Source organism: Sycon ciliatum, chromosome 2 (assembly GCF_964019385.1).
Source record: "Sycon ciliatum chromosome 2, ocSycCili1.1, whole genome shotgun sequence".
Lineage (NCBI taxonomy): Eukaryota > Metazoa > Porifera > Calcarea > Leucosolenida > Sycettidae > Sycon > Sycon ciliatum.
This window is the reverse complement of record NC_088644.1, coordinates 32,581,501-32,602,178: the sequence shown is the minus strand read 5'-3', so window position 1 is coordinate 32,602,178 and position 20,678 is coordinate 32,581,501. Positions and strand designations below refer to the sequence as shown.

Below are 20,678 nucleotides of genomic sequence, written 5' to 3'. Positions count from 1 at the left end.
GTGACTTCTGTGGCCGCAGCGGGAACCTTCGGCAACTAGCTTGTGTTGTAGCCGCACCAGGTGCTGAAAGCTTTAGAAATCCACGCAATATCAAAGCTCCCTGGCTTTGGCCAGCGAGGTAACAAGATGTTACCACGCGTCACTGGAAATGAAGACTCACACGGTCGGTATTGAGCTATCTAAAGCATAGGAGATGCTTGGATGCCTTCTCATTGGCGATGCATGCAGCCAGGCTTGTTGGAATGCCTGATGATAATTCCTGCAACCTACATCTTTATGTTATTACATTCTGCGACAGAGCTCTCGGCCATTGAAGAAAATGTTGATATCACCTCCACCACTACACTGCGCTCTCAGCGTCAACGGAAGTGTCCTCGTAGTGGTGATGGCTGTGTGCAGGAGGGTCTAGTCGGCTGAGAGCGCAATGTAGTGGTGGAGGTGATATCAACATTTTCTACATTTTATGGGCAAAAAATTGCCCGGGGGCACCGTCGCGTCCTTCCCTTGACGGTGTATGTTGAATACAATTTATCGAGGTTATCCACCGCATCCCGGTTTGTACTTTTGTAGTGCAAGATGATCTCAGGGTTCTGCTGTTTGTCTTCCTTAAACATCGATTTTCAGAATGAATTGAAGAGAGCTAAGCTATGGGCGATGAAAAATATACCACCTATTGTACATGTCTATGATGTAGTTTTCTGGGGTCCAGACGGACCTCACACATTATTTCCGAAATAAAATTGAAACCAATCATGTAATTCTAACCCAGACAATTTTATCACCTCTGATATCTACTTGTTGAGGAATACCTGGAATTTCAGGGAGATACAATGAAGGAATATAGAGATATGCCAAAATCTATACCCCTTAAGCGGACCCCAAAACTTGGAATGAGGGTTAAATAAATTGCTCACACTACTTCTTGTAACCACAGTGTGATTCCGTTGCCTAGTGCTACTTGTTGTAAAACTATACTTTAAAACATGAGTGCATGTAGTCGTACTCCGGTTTCTCATGTCCATCAAAAACCATTAATTTTGTCAAGGTGCACTGCAAACATTTCATAGCACGGACAACCCTATACCAGCACACATGCCAGTCGTCTCTTTTCTGCAAATTTTCTAATTTTAATCTCAATCAATCAAGTTTTTTGGCCAGGTGCTGCCATTGTCATAAACCAGGCGACTTACCAGTAGTCTTTCGGTCTGTGCATTTTCTATTGTTTTTGTTCAGACGTACTTAGAGCAAGTACCTGAAGGTTTTGGTGGCACAGGAGTGGCTCCTGATTTCTGTGTAGTTGATGGACCATACAGAAAAGGTAATTGAGCTTCCAGCATCAATTACGACTACGGTTTAAATGCCCTATCTTCCAAGCTGGTATCTAAATGCATGGTAGGATCATTGAAGATGGTCCCTTTAGGCAACAATTGGACAACCCGTTGAAGACCAGTGCACGTGCCCTGGGACGTGGTGGGAAGTGATTACAGGTGGAATCCTGATATTTCGAACCTCAACATGCCAGGAAAAAACTTCTAATTAGGCCACCCAGAATTAATTCTTTGTTTCGGGTCACCCGACCGACCGTCTTTTTTCACCCGACTGCAAAATGTTTGTTTTTTTTGATTGTGCATGCAAATGTACGTGTACATGACTAGGCTATGTACACACGCGACCCTAAAATAATAATAGCAGTGACTGAGTCCAGACGTCGATCACAGAGTCAGAGTCAGAAGCAGCCAAATGACAGGCTGCAGGGCTTGGTGACGACGTTGTATATTCTCCGATCCGCGATCGGTCCTGAAACAACATCAGCTCCGCCACCGTGTCGCTCATTGACAGAAGTTTTTGTGGGAGCTGCTCGTCAGACTCGTTTGCTAGCGAGGTCAAGATCTGGTCCTGGAGCTAGCTGGGGACCTAGATCTTAAGTTAAGGCGCTGGATCGTCTAGATTTGATCGACTGGCTTGATGGACAAGGCTATTCGATAATTATTATGTATGCGCATGGCCATATGGCGCGCATGGCAGTAGCCAAAATAAAAAATATAATAAAATAAAAAATAAACCCGACCGAGCGACCCTGGTACGGATGAGTGATGTGACCCGAAACAACGATTTAATTCTAGGTGGCCTTATCCAGACAATCTCATTATCCAAACATGAACCCACAACACAATATGTATGTCAAAATGCACCTTAGACACAGATTTCGTGGATACTGAACTGACCGGCACAGCCTGCTCATGCAAACTGAACTGACCAGTACAATCTGTATTCTCTCCCCGCCATCGTCTTTGTTTCCCTAGCCCCAGTCAAACCAGTGATCACAAAGAAGTATGGAGAAACATGCTTTGTATGCTATAGGAAGCGAGTATTATTTTGGTTTTTGTATCACATACTAGACAAGACACTGTTCACAGATAGGACTAACCTGTCATATCTTACTGATGAATGGCTTATTTACAAAGGCCATCGAGATGTTCTTGTTAATTTCGCATGTCCAGACAACGAATTCTGTGCTGGCATATTATGAAGAATTGATATGTCTTGTAATGATGATACGAGATCTCCAGCACTAGCGCCCATTAAATTCATAATGGCTTATCTCTGTCGTTCTTCACAGGAGAATACAACATTCTAAAGTTCATTCACAATGGTGTGGAGTTGCCCTACACGTCATGCTTGACACGGAATATGTCCTCCACGATGAAGCCTACATCATACCTGGAGTTCCAAACCATGTTGACTGAGCCTCCAGACAGCTCTATGATGTTTGAGCTAGGTAAACTGCGCTTTGTGATGTAATAATTTTGAACAGGGAACGTGAGCTGGGTTTAAACCATTGTGAGAGAGGAATCCTTTTCAAAGCAAAGAAATGATGCACTACCACCTTTGGTACAGAACAACTTGATGTCGTATTGCCGGAATGCTAGAATTTGTGTTATTGTAAATTTGTAATAATTATACTCCAGTAGTAGTACTCTGTGTAAATCATTCCTGATTGAAACGCCAGTCCAGTCCCTTTTCATGCCAGTGCTAGTCACCAAGTTTGCAGTAGACTAAGTATGTGTGTATGGTGGGGGGGGGGGGGAGAGAGAGAAGGAACGGCTACAAGTCCATGACACTAGTGACTGAAAACTCCCACAAAGAGAGGAGCCTTGTCTTTTTGGCGTTCCGATAACGACCGGTGGATTGTGTAATGCCTCTGGCCTTGGCTGACTAATCGAGGGGGTGGAGGGGTATTCCCCAGTGCTTAACCATAAATAGAGGTTGCATGTCCGCGTTCCAGATACTTGAGCTGGTTTGTTTTCAATACTTGTTTGTAGCTGAGAAGTAACTTTGAGGCATCTTTCAGATTCTTCCGTAGAGAGTAGTTGGGTGGACACACCCATTCCCAAAGCAGTGCAAACAGAGCCAATTATTTTACCGATGAAGGTAAAGTGAGCGCACTCATATCACGAAAACAATGGAACAATATTAATTTTTAAGGTCTGAACCTCGTTCTCATATGATAATTATCAGAAATCGTCATCACACTGAGAGTTGGACAACAAAAGGAAAGATATTTGGCCAGTAATCTACGAAAATCACCCTTTGGTGACTTTTTGGCAAAAATGAGTTTTGTCATGGAAAACAATCACATATCCATGCTACTCAAAATACCGAAGTTTCAGGGCAGTCTGACCGCTCCTTGCGGATATATGAGGTGGTTTGTTTAGGACACTCCAGTGCAGAATTTGGGGAAATAGCCCAAAAATTTGCTGATGTTTTCTGCTTTCGTGATGCTATTTTACAGGCACTGAGAGAAGAAAAATAACTACTGTTGACATGACAATGTCGACACAAGTCCAATTAGGGCTCTTCTGGCAGTGAAGCACCTGCTGCTAGCTCTGGCCAGGTAATAATCTCTATTCTCCTCATGGCAGTGTTGTCGAATCTGCTTATAGAGGTATTCTGCACGTTAGTTGGGCAATCCTGCCGGCGGGATACTTGGAGGCGGACCAGCAGGCAATAAGGAGGCAACATGAACAGTAGACTTCAGTACAGTAAGTGTGTGGTCATCCAGAGTGGTCTATCCGAACTGGACACTCTTGATTGTATGCTCTGTCGCGTTATGTGCATAAATAAACAGAGCCTTGCACACTGCTGTTCCAGCAAAAGCATACTCAAACGTAATCCGACCTCTGACGCCAGCTTGGGCTGCCGCCACGTGATGAGACACTTCACCACGTCTCGCTAGAGCTTCCAGCTTCCCAGCAGGCAGCACAAACTCTCGTTGCTTAGCTCCTAGCACGCCGCCAAGTTGCGAACGCGCAGGATGTCGTCAGGTGCGACGTTGGTGAAGCAGTTCGCACCCTAACACCCACAGCCTTTCTCAACGCCGGCGACAACGTCTTCAAGTGTTGATACAGTCGCAGCTTGACCTTCTCGCTTTCGCTTACCGGGACCACTTGCAGCTAGAGGCTGATCGTCCTGCGCTGGCGCCGCTTCATCAACATTTTCCTCCGCATCACTCTGTAGCGCTTCTGCCGTAGCGAGCTCAGTTGGCTCGTCGTCAGGACTCTCATCTGAGCACTCGATGTCGCTCCCAAAAATCATCGTCCATGGTCCAGGAGGGCAAAGGTATCATCCACCGAGAAGCCTATAACGGTTTGAGCCAGCGATCACCGTCTTCCACCTTCCGCCATCGTGACTGTTCAAAGACAACCAGTTACCTGCTGTCAGAGTTTGCGCTTGGTCACGCTTCAGTGATCAATCTTTAATCGCGATTTTCTCGAAAAATTTACATCTCACCGAAGGGTGATTTTCGCAGATCGCCGGCCATTTATGGTACCATAAAGTTAACATTATTAGATCTAAAACTAATACATGGACAAGAAACACAAGAAACACTGATATTCTAAAGCTAGCACTATTGGAGGCGTGATTACATGAGCAGTGAGCAATGTGATAGCAATACTTAGTGTATATTGGAGAAATGAGGGTGAGAAAGGTACATGTATGTGAGTGGGTATGTGAGTATCCAATAGTGCTAGTTTTAGAATATTAGTGTTTCTTGTATTAGTTTTAGATCTAATATTGTTCACTTTATTGTGCCATAAATATCTTTCCTTTGTTGTCCAACTCTCAGTGTGATGATGATTTCTGAGGATTATCACATGAAAACGACGTTCAAATCATAAAATATTGTTCCATTGTTTTCGTGGTACGAGTGTGCTCACTTTACTTTCATGGATATTTGGTTTCTTGCCTCCACGCCGACTTTTTAACAATTCTTTTACGTACAACGTTTCAGCAATATTGCCATCGTCAGGTACGATTGATTCATTCATTGTTTCAATCGTACCTGACGATGGCAATATTGCCGAAACGTTGTAAGTAAAAGAATCGGTTCCATTTGCAGTGCTTTGGGAATGGGTGTGTCCACCCAACTAGTCTCCAATTAGTTGTTGGATCAGAAAAATATGTTGTCTCTCTTCAGTCTTCATTGTTGAATTAGCACCGAGTGTGGTGTTCAGTGCCACAAAACGACATCGCAAACATGTCTTGTGGCGGTGGTAGCGGGTTTTCCCGCGGTCCGAATGGTATACTTGATCAGAAATGAAAATAACATGTTATTTCCTTATGTGACAAAAAGCCCATTTTGCACGTATTGAGGGGATCAGCCGAACCGGCTGCCAAAGCCCTGGATAAAGAGTACAATACGGATCGGGTATAGCGTTGGTGTTTGATTTTCGTGAAAATATCACTATGGCGATATAATAATTAATACTACAGGCGATATGCATACTTAGGTATGCCTGACACATGCGTGTATGATGTCATTCGAATCAGTGACTGTGCAGTACGCGCAGTGCAGAGCTACTTCCTGCGGAAACAAAAACTTCATGACTTTTTTTACATGAGTTTTCAAGCTGTGCTCAACAAATGATTATTGTGTTCTTTCAGAAGAGAAACACTTCAACACGTTCAATCGACATATCAACAATATCTACAGGATCGATTAGTGGGAGTAGAGTCTCAGTTTGGGTCGCCATCGCTCAACTCATCACCGCTGAAACGGTTCCAAGTGGCAGGTTGATCGACGCGTGATGTCGTATGTCACGGAGAAGCTTCTCCACGTCCCTGATCGTCTTCGTTGTTTTCCGAATGCCTTCTCCAACATCTCGGCGGAGACCACGGTAGCGCTTCAGCGCTGGTACTTACTACTGCCTCCACTCTCGCTCGAGGATGCCCCGGAGCACAGCCAACGCAAAACATTTCGAATTTCCTCTGAGGGATATCATAGTCGTACCAGCACTTCCCGACTGCCGCGAATCAGATCTCGCCCTGGACGATGTATAATTTTTTATGATCATCATTATAGCCTATGAAAAATGTATGCAATAAAATCATTTTGACAAAGAAATCGTATCATTGTAGCCGATAATATAATACTATAGCCGATTATTACTATAGCCGATCCGATATGTGTAGAAAGGGGTGGTTTACGAAAATGAATTTGAAAATACGATCGCTATAAGAGGTATGTTACTATAGCCGACAACCCTATAGCCGACAACCCTATAGCCGACAACCCTATAGCCGACAACCCTATAGCCGACAACCCTATAGCCGACAACCCTATAGCCGACAACCCTATAGCCGACAACCCTATAGCCGATCCGAACTGTACCTACTAGTACACATTTTACATTTTCCTATGTGCTTGGAATTTTTGTACAGGTCTCTATGAGACCTTTGATACCAACTTCCATGTTGGTATGGGTGGAACATTCCAAGGCGTGATACCAGGCATGGATCCATTATTTTACATGATCCACAATTTCGTGAACAAGGTGTTGGCAAACTACCAGCAGCAAGGACCGGAGCACTTCACTGGCGGAGGACGTTGGAATAACAGTGCGCCAGTGGGAAGTATGTTGATGTTGACTTGTGTGTGTATATGTTGTGTGTATGTTTGTGTGTCTATTTGTGGGTGCGTGTGTGCGTGTGTGTGATGATACACGGATATGAGCAATCAAGGAATGGAAAGGCCTCCGGCTCATCACCAGCAAGATTGACATTTTTCCAAGAAGGAGAAGAGTAGAGTTTCTGAAGTACACAACAGTACAGTATCTGTAAACATTATGAAATAAACAAAATGTTACTTACTAGTTGTAAGTTAGTTAGTATCGCAACCAAGAGGACAAACTGGTCAGTAATCATTGTTTATTATGACGACAATAACGAAAATGGGAGACAGGTGTGAAAATGATATGTAAAAGAAAAAAAGTTCAAAACAGTGTTCTCGTTACGATCATCAGTGAACGTACGTAACGATACTGTTGTGTATACTTTCCCACATTGTCTGGCATTTTCTGCTATCGCATCAATATCCATGAAGCTCAAGTATTGTAATCTTTACAAACCCGGCTGAATTCGTTTTGGTTGCTCGCCACAATCGAGATCCTTCCTTCCCGCCAACTTGACTTGACACTCGACTGACTCGCGACTTCCATCCAGGAATTAAAAATTGAGCTCAATGTTGCGAGCAACCAACCTTCCTTTAATTAATGCCAGCGTCATGACCACTGTTCCGTGTCTAGCCATGAAGTCAGCAGAAATATGTACTGTTGGTAATGAAGTTAAGTTTTTACCTTGTTCTCATGCAGCTTTACCGTGGTTTCAGAACAGGGAGTTTTTAGACGCTCAAAACTTTCCGAATGATGTGTGCATCCGCTGGGATGCTGTGGCTGATCGAGAGAAGCTGATCGAGATGGGATACTACGCAGGACTGGAAACACCACGGTTGGACCACACAGCGTTGCCCTATAAGGTTAGCCGTGATCAGATAGCTCCTGAATCTGCTGTGCAAACCCAGTATTGACATTAGCCATCACAGCTAAAGCAATGTGTGCTCTCTTAAAACAAAATGTGACTCAAAGGGGAACTGTCACCAAAACTTTTCTTTGTCTTATCTTGTAGTTCTTTGGCTCCTGATCACGATGGTGTTATTCGTTTTTCTCTGCAATGACTAGAAGTGGGTGAAAACTTGAAAAGAAGGTCCCCAAAATTGTCCCAAAGTACCGAGTCACGCCGGACTTGACCTCCACGCGTACATTCATCGTCAAAAACGAAGTCCAGCCCGTGTGCTGGTCGATCGAGCCAACTGTTCGATGTACGGTGCACGCTTGCCTTCTGAACTCGGACACTCGATGTGTACGTTGTACACAATGAGAACGCCAAAAAGGGACAAAATAAACAAAAGTCGACAGCAGTTTGTCGCACTGGTACTTCCTCCACGAAGCTCCAGCTCTTTGTTTTATTTGTCATTACGAAGGAGTGGAGGATGTTTGTTTGCTGTTAGTGTGACACACATACCTCGTGCTTGAAAATGATGTCGTTGTATCGAAGCCGAAGGTGGCGGTGTTGCCCACTCGGCTCTGAAATGAAAGACGTCAGAGTTTGTCATCTGCATCTTCAGCAACATCGCCAGATGAATCGCCTTCACGTACCTACATTGCGTTCCTTTGGGGATCAGGTTGGTGGTGTTATGGCTGGCCGGAAGAGTAATGTTTTCTGCATATGCACTCATCATCGTGTTGTTCCTCACACGAAAAGTTCGAAACAACGACGTACTTCCGTGCTCACAAAATAAAAACTTAGATCCTCGTGGAAGAAGTCAAAAAGGTGAAAGCTCAGCTGCTTTTTATTTTGATTTGGCTGTGCAGCTGCGGGTGGGTCTCTGCCTCTTTGGCATTCTCCTTCGGTACGACGTACCCATCTGTGTTACAGTTCAAAAGGCACACGTGCACCGTACATTGGAACAGCTAGCTCGATCGACCAGCACACGGGCTGGACTCCGTTTTTTTGACGACGAATGTACGCGTGGAAGTCAAGTCCGGCGTGACGTCACTCGGTACTTCGGGACAATTTTGGGCACCTTCTTTTCAAGTTATTGCCCACTTCCAGACATCGCAGAGAAAAACGGATAGCACCATCGTGATCAGGAGCCAAAGAACTACAAGATATTAAAGACAAAGATTTTTTGGTAACAGTTCCCCTTTAAAGAAAAGTACATGAAAAACCTTAAACACACCATCATCAAGCGATCTATTCGCTGCAAATTACTATAATTATCTCAATCAAATTTTCGGCCAGGACCCATCATCAGGATTGAGGAGAAAAACAAGTGAGGTGGACCTATATCAAGCAACACAAAGTGGAACGAAACTACACCATATGTGATAAAATTGATAGAATTGCACCATCCTTTCGGCACAGGCACGCACACACCCACCCATGCACATGCCAAAACACTGACTGAGACACAATCATACTCGTACTCGCACCAACATTCACACTCACACTCTGAACACTTGCAATTTTATCAAATATTATCACGTGTTGTGTAGCTCCGTTCCACTTAGTGTTGTCTGATATAGGTCCACCTCACTTCTTTTTCTCCTGGCCGAAAATTTGATTGAAATATTGCAATTTGCAGCGAAGAGACCACTTGAAGATGGTGTGTTTAATGTTTTTCATGTAATGAAGTGGCTGCAGTGGAGCTTGCGCATATAAAGAAAAGTAATATAATAAAATGTTCCCCACATTTACGGATCTGTTTGATCATACGAGGTTATTCTTGATGGTTTATCATCAGGGAGTCGTACCCAAACCAGGGAGGTGACACGGCACAGAAATCCTTGTCTCAGGGGTTTCCTCGCACACATTGTTATTTTTTTCGACTAGTCCATTCCATTCCAATCCGAATAGTCATAGCAAGAGTGCATAAGCCCCTGCGAGGCTATGTAATAGCTGTGTTTATACTGAGGGAGTACAATACTCACTATCCGTATTTCCCGCTCCTTCACCATAGCAATGAGATCCCATCAAGTATAGAAGAGCGCATGCTCCAGTCAGTTGTTCTCTATTCTCCTTCTCACCCTTGGCTACTCTCTTGTCTAAATACTTCTTCCGTATAATTATTCAATACTACAAAACCCTGTGTTCTGGAAGTGTGAGGGGACTGCGTTTAGCCGGGAGCTAACGCTGGTGTACACTCTTGGTCATATGCGGATCGACTTGCCTTCTGTATTTCACCTCCAAGCGTGCAACGCAATGCCTGCGAAGTATGATTTTTCTGTAGGCATCGATTTGGCATTGATCAAGTTTTTATTGGAGTGCTCAAGTAAAATAATGCTACGATTACTCAGAGGTCGCGGGCACGCTTGTTCACGTTCTCTATTTTTGACGAGCCGGTCCTAAAGCCCTACGTCGTATCTAACGACGTAGGAGCTGACAATGGAAGAGGATTTCCGTGGAAATAATGACGATTATGGTGTGACTGCTGCAGGAAAAGTGCTGCCTGTTCATGAGAGTATGACTAGATGTAACTCTCCTATATGGCACTCGACCCCAGCTAAGAATATGTTTTTTAGGAACACTGGTTCATTGTGCAAGTCATAGAATAAATGGAGCAGATATATTACTTACTTTTTCAAAAAACGGCTCCGTGTTATGTGTAATTTGTGTCAAATTGTAGTATTTCAACATGACAATATGACTGGCTGTACGTCTCTTACGGTACTCAACCCCTGCTAAAAATGTTCCACAGAATAGCAGTTCGTAACATGAAGAGAGACTTAGATAATGATTTAAATTTGGGAAGAATGATTGTATTTGGTCGTCGCTCACTACTCGTGATGTTGAAATGGAAATCAGCAAGGTAATCACGATGATGGAAAACATATCCGTGAAAAGTGGTGAGACTGATGATTTGACGACAATAAGCTAGTGATTCTAGGGAGCATTTAGAATTTAAGACAGATTTAGAAGAAGTGTAATCAAATGCAATTTTTTTCTTTTTAGTAGAGCTCTAGCAAACCTTGCCTGTAATTGATCAAGAGTGGTCATGGGTTTCTTAATAGTTCTGAACGACGGGATGACGTAAATTTAACAAAAAATAGCGCCCTCTCTTGAATAGTGCCCTCTCGTACTTGCCAACCCAGCCAAAGCAAATCCCTTAGTCACACTTCTAGATTCCCTTAATTTTCTCTCGCTTCCCTTATCTTGCTGGTTTTTCGCCAATTTTGGCCATTTCCGCTTTTTGTGGGCAGTTTTTGAGTATTTTTTGCGTATTATTTTGGAAATTTTGTTCTTTCTTTTTATTCATTTCTAACCTATTGCTCATTGGGGGACCAAAACCTGAGTTCCTTCATTGTCAGATCACCCCTACATGTGTGATTCTGTGAAATGGTTCTCTCCTCTATGAACTAGAAACTCGCTCTTACCCCCTTAGTGTAACTCATCCACTCTTTTGCGCTCCCCTCTCTTTATTGCTTCTTCTGTTTGGCTCACTCTACCCAGAGAAGTTAAGGATCTGACCTCACTCCGCCTGTTTAAAATCCGTGCCGCCCCTTATTTACTCAACATAAATAGCTCATTATCCACATGTCCTTTGCATCTCTTACGGAGTTGTTATTGCTGTTCATTTTGCTACTCTTTCTTTTTCCCTCCCCTTATTTTTATTTAACGCCGTGGTTGGCAATCACCCACTCTCTTAACATTGGCCGGTGTTTCCATCGAGTCTTGAGATGTTGTAATAAATATAAATATAAATGCAGGGCCGCATGTACCCTTGTCACACCACAAAACAACCTTTTTTTGAACACTCATTGTTTAGTGCCAATTCTGGTAGTTTTCAATCAAAGTCAAAATCCCCGGCATGCCGGTAGTTACCGTAGTTTTCCGGTAGTATACCAGGAAAACCGGCATTGTAGGCAATTACCCTGTCTTGAATAGTGCCCTCTCTTGAATAGTGCCCTCTCTTGAATAGTACCCTGTCTTGAATAGTGCCCTTTCTTGAATAGTGCCCTCTCTTGAATAGTGCCCTCTCTTGAATAGTGCCCTGTCTTGAATAGTGCCCTCTCTTGAATAGTGCCCTCTCTTGAATAGTGCCCTCTCTTGAATAGTGCCCTCTCTTGAATAGTGCCCTCTCTTGAATAGTGCCCTCTCTTGAATAGTGCCCTGTCTTGAATAGTGCCCTCTCTTGAATAGTGCCCTCTCTTGAATAGTGCCCTGTCTTGAATAGTGCCCTGTCTTGAATAGTGCCCTGTCTTGAATAGTGCCCTCTCTTGAATAGTGCCCTCTCTTGAATAGTGCCCTCTCTTGAATAGTGCCCTCTCTTGAATAGTGCCCTCTCTTGAATAGTGCCCTCTCTTGAATAGTGCCCTCTCTTGAATAGTGCCCTCTCTTGAATAGTGCCCTCTCTTGAATAGTGCCCTCTCTTGAATAGTGCCCTCTCTTGAATAGTGCCCTCTCTTGAATAGTGCCCTCTCTTGAATAGTGCCCTCTCTTGAATAGTGCCCTCTCTTGAATAGTGCCCTCTCTTGAATAGTGCCCTGTCTTGAATAGTGCCCTCTCTTGAATAGTGCCCTCTCTTGAATAGTGCCCTCTCTTGAATAGTGCCCTCTCTTGAATAGTGCCCTCTCTTGAATAGTGCCCTCTCTTGAATAGTGCCCTCTCTTGAATAGTGCCCTCTCTTGAATAGTGCCCTCTCTTGAATAGTGCCCTTTCTTGAATAGTGCCCTCTCTTGAATAGTGCCCTCTCTTGAATAGTGCCCTCTCTTGAATAGTGCCCTCTCTTGAATAGTGTCCTCTCTTGAATAGTGCCCTCTCTTGAATAGTGCCCTCTCTTGAATAGTGCCCTCTCTTGAATAGTGCCCTCTCTTGAATAGTGCCCTCTCTTGAATAGTGCCCTCTCTTAAATAGTGCCCTGTCTTGAATAGTGCCCTCTCTTGAATAGTGCCCTCTCTTGAATAGTGCCCTGTCTTGAATAGTGCCCTCTCTTGAATAGTGCCCTCTCTTGAATAGTGCCCTCTCTTGAATAGTGCCCTCTCTTGAATAGTGCCCTGTCTTGAATAGCGCCCTCTCTTGAATAGTGCCCTCTCTTGAATAGTGCCCTGTCTTGAATAGTGCCCTCTCTTGAATAGTGCCCTCTCTTGAATAGTGCCCTGTCTTGAATAGTGCCCTCTCTTGAATAGTGCCCTCTCTTGAATAGTGCCCTCTCTTGAATAGTGCCCTCTCTTGAATAGTGCCCTGTCTTGAATAGTGCCCTCTCTTGAATAGTGCCCTTTCTTGAATAGTGCCCTCTCTTGAATAGTGCCCTCTCTTGAATAGTGCCCTGTCTTGAATAGTGCCCTCTCTTGAATAGTGCCCTCTCTTGAATAGTGCCCTCTCTTGAATAGTGCCCTCTCTTGAATAGTGCCCTCTCTTGAATAGTGCCCTCTCTTGAATAGTGCCCTCTCTTGAATAGTGCCCTCTCTTGAATAGTGCCCTCTCTTGAATAGTGCCCTCTCTTGAATAGTGCCCTCTCTTGAATAGTGCCCTCTCTTGAATAGTGTCCTCTCTTGAATAGTGCCCTCTCTTGAATAGTGCCCTCTCTTGAATAGTGCCCTCTCTTGAATAGTGCCCTCTCTTGAATAGTGCCCTCTCTTGAATAGTGTCCTCTCTTGAATAGTGCCCTCTCTTGAATAGTGCCCTCTCTTGAATAGTGCCCTTTCTTGAATAGTGCCCCGTCAGTGATGGACATTGAAAAATAGTGTCCCTGGGGCACTAATCGCGCGAGTATGTATGTGGGTAGGTAAAACGTGCCGGTGTATATTTCTGATGTGATTTTTTTCCCAGGAGCTGAGAAATAAGGACCTCGACACCAATGCCAGAGCAGACTTTCTTCTGTATCTTAGTCGCCTGAAGGAAAGATTTACATCTGCATTCAAATATGATGATGATGGTCTGCATCTAACTAAAGACTGGTAAGTCCTTTCTGTTGGTACTGCTCCATTAATGTGTCTGATGCTGATAAAATTCCAGAATTATCACGCAAGTGTGTGATAACGGATATGGAAGTGACATCGAGACTAATGTGAGATGTTAGAGCATTAACCAATTGTGATGTCCTTCTCTACATGTCCCAGAAAATGAGTGAGAGAGAGTCATCTTTTCCAGATTCCTTCTGAACCTCTCTCTCTCTCTCTCTCTCTCTCTCTCTCTCTCTCTCTCTATCTATCTATCTCTCTCTATCTCTATCTCTATCTATCTATCTACACGAAATGGAAAAAAGAGAAATAGGTCCAGTTTGGATTTGTCGTGACTCAAAGTTTCATGCCACTGCACTGTCGTCTGATGATTGCAGTGGCTTGAAACTTTGAGTCAAGACAAATGCAAACTGGACCTATTTCTCTTTTTTTCGTTTGAAGCGCTCTGCACTTTGTGCACAATGACAGGGATAAAGAGCGGCTGCAAAACAGATTTCCCAAGGAGAGATCCTATAGTGGTGCTAGTACATGTACTGTGGTTCATATTTTATGGGCAAACAAAACACAATTTGCAAGTTTATGAAGGAGTGGAACACAATTCATGTGGTTCTTGAACTGTGGTACATGTACCTACTGTTGTTTGTCTACAGGCTGAAGATCTTCATGATGGAAGGTGGCTTTGCAGTCAAGAATACCCTGTCCGAACGCGCTTGTGTGCAGTACTCTTCCCTGAACCCGGATTTCCTCAACACAACTTCTGTGCCCAGTGCGGCTGAACTTGTTCCTTAGCAGTTCTTGTATTGTCATTATGATTTTTCGTCGTCTCCACGTAGACATCACTGCAAGGTACATGTGTATGCACAGCATGTATAGCTTTTGACAAAGTTTTGTATCACCCAAAAGCAACAACAGCCAAACAGAAAAATGACAGCTATAAAATGAGTGACAAAAAAAGCTCAACAGAGTTGAATTTGAAAGTGCAGCTCAATGCCAGGAGCTACATGTCGCGGGGCATGGTTGAATAATGGCTACCGGTTCAATTGTTTACAAGTTACTTATTTATTGTTTTTATTGCGTTTGTGACTTTATTTCGCTATTCGTTTTATTAGCTTTCCAGCACATAAACACTATCTTTCCATACTAATTTGCTACGATTTTACATTGAAAAGCATTCTCACTTAATTTTTCATAATCCACTCTCCGGGTACTTCGCAGCTTTCTGTGATAAAATCAAGAATAGATAACGGTCGATCTACGTCACACTGTTGCGGAGTCCCGGCAGCACAAGTAGGGGAAAGGTAGATCTACCCACACCTGTGTTTTCGTTTGGGTAGATCTACCGGACTCCCTATCCAGCACTTACTGCTTGCTATGATACGTACCATATTTTCCGGAGTATAAGCCGTATCCCCCCCCCCTTCTTTTGGCACGAAATACAGACATCTACCTTGCTTATCACTGTTAGCTTCATCATCGGGGTATAAGTGTGGCGTAGGCTGTGTTTACACGACAACGATTGACATCGACAACGATTTGTGTTTACATGGTAACAAAGTACGACCGAAACGGAGTGAAATCGTTGCGTTTACTTCTATCGTTTACACAACCATGCCCGAAAACGATACCTAAAGGGAACGAAATGGAAGCGCACTTGAAAGTGTTTGAAACGTTTTCAAAACGTTTTCGTTCTCGTGTAAACGGTGAAAACGATTGGAAACGGAGTGCGGTCATGGAAACCATTCCGCGGGGGACTGTTTTTGGCGGGAAATGTCCAACCATTGCGCCCGCCAGCACCTGCCAACTCCAACTAACGTGTTACTTCCCGCCCGTGCGCCAAGCCAGCACGTGCTAACTCCAGCCTGGTCGCCTCTTTTCCGTTTTCGTGTAAACGCTTCAGAACAATTTGCCGTTCTCGTGGTTTGAAAACGATTTGAGGCCAACGCGTTTTCATTCCGTTTCGTTTCGGTTTGTTTTGTCTCTGTGTAAACGCAGCCTTATAAAGTTATATACTCCGGGAAAAACGGCAGCACATACATACCAGGTCTGGTCAAGAATGTCAAACCTATGAAAGATAGTGAATGGTTCAACACTATCTCAGATCGGAGTTGTTGTGAATTGAACTGCTTTGTCTGATCGTTGTTGCGAAATTGAAATGTAACAGCTTACAGTCCATTCATAAAAAAATGGGTCCTGGCTCTGGCGAGCTCCCGTATTTGGCGATTTTTCGTGATTTCATCGTACACAGTGCGGTGCTGCGAACTTTGAAATTTGAAAAAGGGTCCAAAAAGGGTGCCTGAACTGGGGTTCGAACCGCAGAATGCACTGTTGCAGGCGGGGTCAAACGGCCTGGATTTTGATGGTTTTTCCCAATTCAGTGCTTTTGGGGCAAAACCTGGCCGAAATCCTATTCTTGCTATGGCTTGCTTTTTGGACAAAAAAACTTCAGAAACATAATTGGAAGAGGATTCCATATGGGATTGCAGAAAAAAATTCTAAAAAAACTCAACGTTTGACCCATTTATGGCCAAAAGCTAGAAGTTCATTTTTTTCTGAATGAACTGTAGGCGAGTACAGTGGTGTTGCCTCAACCGGGCCAGTTCTTCGTAACATTATACTAGTAGAGTGAAACTGCATGAAAAGTCATTCAGCTGAAGGAGCATGAAAGAGTACAAGTCATGTACATGTACATCTATAACAGTCATTGCCCTGCAAAACTTTGTATTCCAGAGCACAGTTGTTCCGGAAGTCGACCAGCTGAAGCTGCTGGGGGGGGGGGGGGGGTGCTGTTTGGCCAACACCTGTCCTTCACAGCTCATATCAGGCAGTTGCATGGCTATTCGAGGCTCGCAGCGTCTCGGCTTCCTCCGAAAGCCTCACGAGTGCTGGACTCCAGGTGCCGTGGTGGTGTGATCTACAAGGGCTTTGTCCGCCCGGTCCTGGAGTACGGCATGCTCGCGGGAATGAGCGCTGCACCCACCACTGTGGCTCGCTTCACTGCCATCCAACGCCGTGGCCTTCGCCTAATCGGTGATGGAGCCTACATCCCTAGCTTAGACATCCGCAGAATGGTCGAAGCACTCTGCTTTCTGTACAAGCTCCACTTTTTCTGGCCCAGACATGCTTCAAACCCTTCTTCCACCCCGAGCGACCAACACATCACGCCATAGCCGACGCACACAACGGCATCCCTCACACCAGTTTCAGCTCACTTCCACTCCTCCGCTGCTCAGAGCACGGAATGATGTCCTTCGGTCCTTCCCCGACGCTGTTGTGGAGATCTGGAACCAGGCAGCTCCCGCAGTGCGTTCTGCTGAACCAGCCAACAAGGAAAGGACTGCAAAGAGAAGGTCAGCGCCCACCTGCGCCTTACCCGCTGGGAGTGGGCAACGGACAGGCCTGCCATTTCATAATGATTGTATCATCGCTGCCTAGCTGCTTTGTGCCGTCAGATGGTGTGTGGTATTCTTTTCTAAAAAAAAAAATTGCTGATGCAAAATTTGCCGACTACCACGTAGGCCTAGGTCCAGCTTTGCGGTGATCAATGGCTGGGCACGGTGCCAGTGGTCATGTCGTTTCGACTGCTTCAAACCGGAACGTCAGAGACGAGCGTATGGTGCTTTTTACTGCATGCTTCAAACTAGTATTTATGGCGTTGATATGCCGAGGGCGAGATCAGACGATGAACGGTGTGGGGAGAACACAGAACTCCTGTTGTCAAATTGACGGATGTCATTGAGCTGTGCTCCATTGGCAGTACAGGATCCGGTTCGAGTTCGAGTTCGAGGACTACTCCATGGAGCAAAGTGAAGACGACCCAGCGAGGGTGGCGAACAGCTTCCACTATATGCAGGTTAGAATCTACAGCTGTGCCGAAGTTTGTTTGACGGCAGTTGCATTGTAGGTCACGGGAAGTAGGTTCCACCGCTCAGCATAATAATAATAAATTACATGGATCTGTTTCCATAGCGAACGTCGGCGGGGGCAAAATCAATGCTTCTATTGACTTAGGGGCCATTTACATGAGAAAAATAAATCCGGGCTCACTCAACCCTAGGCTTACGATAAGGCCGCCTTGATCTGTCACCCAGTCATTCTAGAGCGCCCGTTTACACGGTGAGGCGGGGTTATTCAGCTCGCCCCGATCTGAACTAGACCTACTCTTGACCCCCGAGCTTATTCAACCCCCAGGGATTATAAGCGAGTTTTTACGTATTTTTTCGATTTTGCCTCGTGAACCAGAGAGGATGTCGCCGTGGACAGTGGGTCTCCTTTGTTTCTTTCTTGGAATTTTTTCTTCTGATTTTTCTTTCAGTGGAAGGTGCTAGCCGATCCTTCACCTTCTCGAAAAATAAGTGACAATCGGAAGGCAGTGGAAGCGTGAGGCGGCACTTCTTGATCCAAATTTCATCATACACGAACATTTACCACTGCATTCAAATGTCAATTCAGCTTGTCTTATTGATTGCAGTTATCAAATTACTGCATTCATGTGCGATTTAAAAATTAAAATGTGCGCAGAACTCGCAGTCGACTCACCTGAACTCAGCCCCGTACAACCGTCATGTAAACGGTTGAAAAATAAGCACGAGGCGAATAAGCCCTGTTGCACGGGCTTATTTTTCTCATGTAAACGGCCCCTGAGCCTGCTGTTCTACAAGCAGTATGGCGATCACCATCGGCATGGTAAGTATACATCAAAGGCCTTTCTATAAAACTTATCCAGGATAAGAATTTTACTGTTGCTCTGTAATAATAATATTATTGGTTAGAGCATTGCTCACGAATAGCAAGGTCCCTGGTTTGAGTACGGGTGGTGTGACTGACTCGGGTGACATTTCCTTTCTTTCGTATCTGGCTTGCCAGCATTGAGTTTCAGAGAGGAAAGAGCAGTATGAGTCATGTGACCTAAGTTCCTAACACTTTGAATTTTCCATGAAGTGCAAACTTGAACTTTCAATTTGTGATTTTGCTCACAGTGGATATAGTTTGATGTGCTACTCACAAGATCAAGCACATGACCCGGGGTCCTCTTCAGTGGTGTGATTTGCCAGCACGATGCAAGCCAGATATTGATGGATTGAAGAAGGCCGATAGGTATACATTTACCATCACAGTGAATCGTTGAAGAATCAGAATGTAGCTCAGTGGTTTAGGGCATTGGTCATGAATAGCAGGGGGGGGGGGGGGGGTCCCTGTCCCCTATGGATCTTCTATCTGTGAAGTGATATCAGCGTATATAATGCAGCAACGCGATCCCTACACTGCTGCAGTACACCAGTGCACAAGTGACATGAAATCTGTGATCACTTTGTGCATTTGAATCTTTCAAAGTTGAGCATCTGTTGTCCAATCGCTTAGATATATTTATGCTGGAAAATGCAAGACTCGTCTTAGCACATTCCCGAAGAGTTTTTTTGAAGAATGTCACGCCGTATTTGAACTAAAGTTGACATATCAGATGTTTCGGACTTAAGTACTCTGCAGATCTGGTAGTGTAGTCGAAGCACAATGCGGGAAAACATGTAAATGTAGAAAAAGGAAAAAGAGCAACTGGACTACCGGTATATTCTCTGTGTGCTCTTTGGCCACTCTTGTGAAGAAATGTTGACACTAACAATGAACATTGAAGAAAAATCTGATCCAACCTGGATGCGAACCTTTTAAACCTCTGGATTGTGAAGACAATTTTAAGGAGGTCTATCTGATTATACAGTACAGGTATGTTCTCTTCAAATATCTTTCAGGTAAATCCAGGGGAAAGGGGAGGGGTGCAGTGTGCAGGGTGTGTGTGTCTCAGTAACGTTTTGAACTACATGTACTTGTACGTACAACTAAGAATAGCGTGCACACAATCCGAAAATCTGCCATGATTATGCTGGCGAGTTGCATACGCGCAGTGAGTTTATGCCAGGGAGTACTTTTATTATTACTCTGCTACTGGCTAGAAACACGCTGGAAACGTACAACTGGGACATTATGTGATGTGAGTTTTCGCCATCGGCGAGCCCCACAGAAAGGTTATCAGGAGTTGCACACTCTTGGGGGTTTATATACTCTTGGTATAACCCAGTCAACAGCAACTGTAACATTCTGACCTGTCATTGGTTTAAACTGGCAGTTGCCAAGACAACACAGCAGGCGAGCATTTCGGAGACACCTCAAGCCAAGAAAATCTACCTTGCTTGTAATGCAAGTATTCGCTAAGTTCCTGGGCTATATAGTATCCATTGTTTTTTTTCCGCAGCGCGTTTCCTGATCATACCCACTTGCAAAGGCGTAGGCAGTATATAAGCCACCCCCGATGATAATATTGTTGTATCACTTCGGTGTTACATATACTAAAATTGGAACGATACAGAGAAGATTAGCATGGCCCCTGCGCAAGGATGACACGCAAATTCGTGAAGCGTTCCATATTTTTTTGCCTGCCCAGGCTATGGCGAGGTGCCTGGCACCAAGCGGGCATGGAAAAAGATTTTTTCTTCACTATAATTATCGGTATCAGAAATGTTTGTTCAAGTTTGTTGAAGCAACTTTGTCTTGATACATTTGTGCATCTACAACAGTACAAGATGAGAAAGAATTTTCGAGGTCCCTCTGACATCAAGTAGGCCAACGAAGTGATGAGACGCAAAACCCGCAAACGGCATTTTAAAAATGATGAGAATTTCCTTATGTCTGATTATACAGTGCAGAAATATTCTTCAACCACCTGTCAGGTAAATCCAAGAGAAAGTGGAGAGGTGTAGTATGCAGGGTGTGTATGACAGTGTGCCAGTTTATATCTCAGGCAACAGCAACTGTAACATTCTGTCATGTGATTGGCTCCATGATAGCTTGGACCTCGGTCCTAACGGTAGGACCTACCGGTAGGACCAT

At 44.4% G+C, this 20,678-nt stretch overlaps 2 protein-coding genes and 1 non-coding gene across 3 annotated transcripts in view; all 3 read left to right on the top strand.

The window, feature by feature from the left end:
- LOC135809746 (uncharacterized) overlaps positions 1-20,678 on the top strand; it is a 53,712-nt gene that overhangs the window by 6,940 nt on the left and 26,094 nt on the right. The window lies entirely within an intron of this gene.
- On the top strand, positions 1,226-15,055 carry LOC135810838 (uncharacterized). The gene is made up of 6 exons (XM_065324266.1): positions 1,226-1,318; positions 2,621-2,779; positions 6,724-6,915; positions 7,653-7,816; positions 13,669-13,796; positions 14,450-15,055. The coding sequence occupies exons 2-6, from the start codon at positions 2,692-2,694 to the stop codon at positions 14,586-14,588; spliced, it is 711 nt and encodes a 236-aa protein (XP_065180338.1). The 5' UTR covers positions 1,226-1,318; positions 2,621-2,691; the 3' UTR covers positions 14,589-15,055.
- Positions 20,115-20,220, top strand: LOC135811083 (U6 spliceosomal RNA). The gene has a single exon (XR_010552551.1). It is a non-coding gene; the product is annotated as a U6 spliceosomal RNA (small nuclear RNA).

What these genes read in the sequence shown, in the direction of transcription:
- LOC135810838 (XM_065324266.1), top strand. Translation starts at nt 2,692, where the DNA reads ATGTCCTCCACGATGAAGCCTACATCATACCTGGAGTTCCAAACCATG. An exon ending in CTCTATGATGTTTGAGCTAG is followed by an intron (nt 2,780 to 6,723) that starts GTAAACTGCGCT and finishes ATTTTTGTACAG; the next exon opens with GTCTCTATGAGACCTTTGAT. An exon ending in ACACAGCGTTGCCCTATAAG is followed by an intron (nt 7,817 to 13,668) that starts GTTAGCCGTGAT and finishes TTTTTTTCCCAG; the next exon opens with GAGCTGAGAAATAAGGACCT.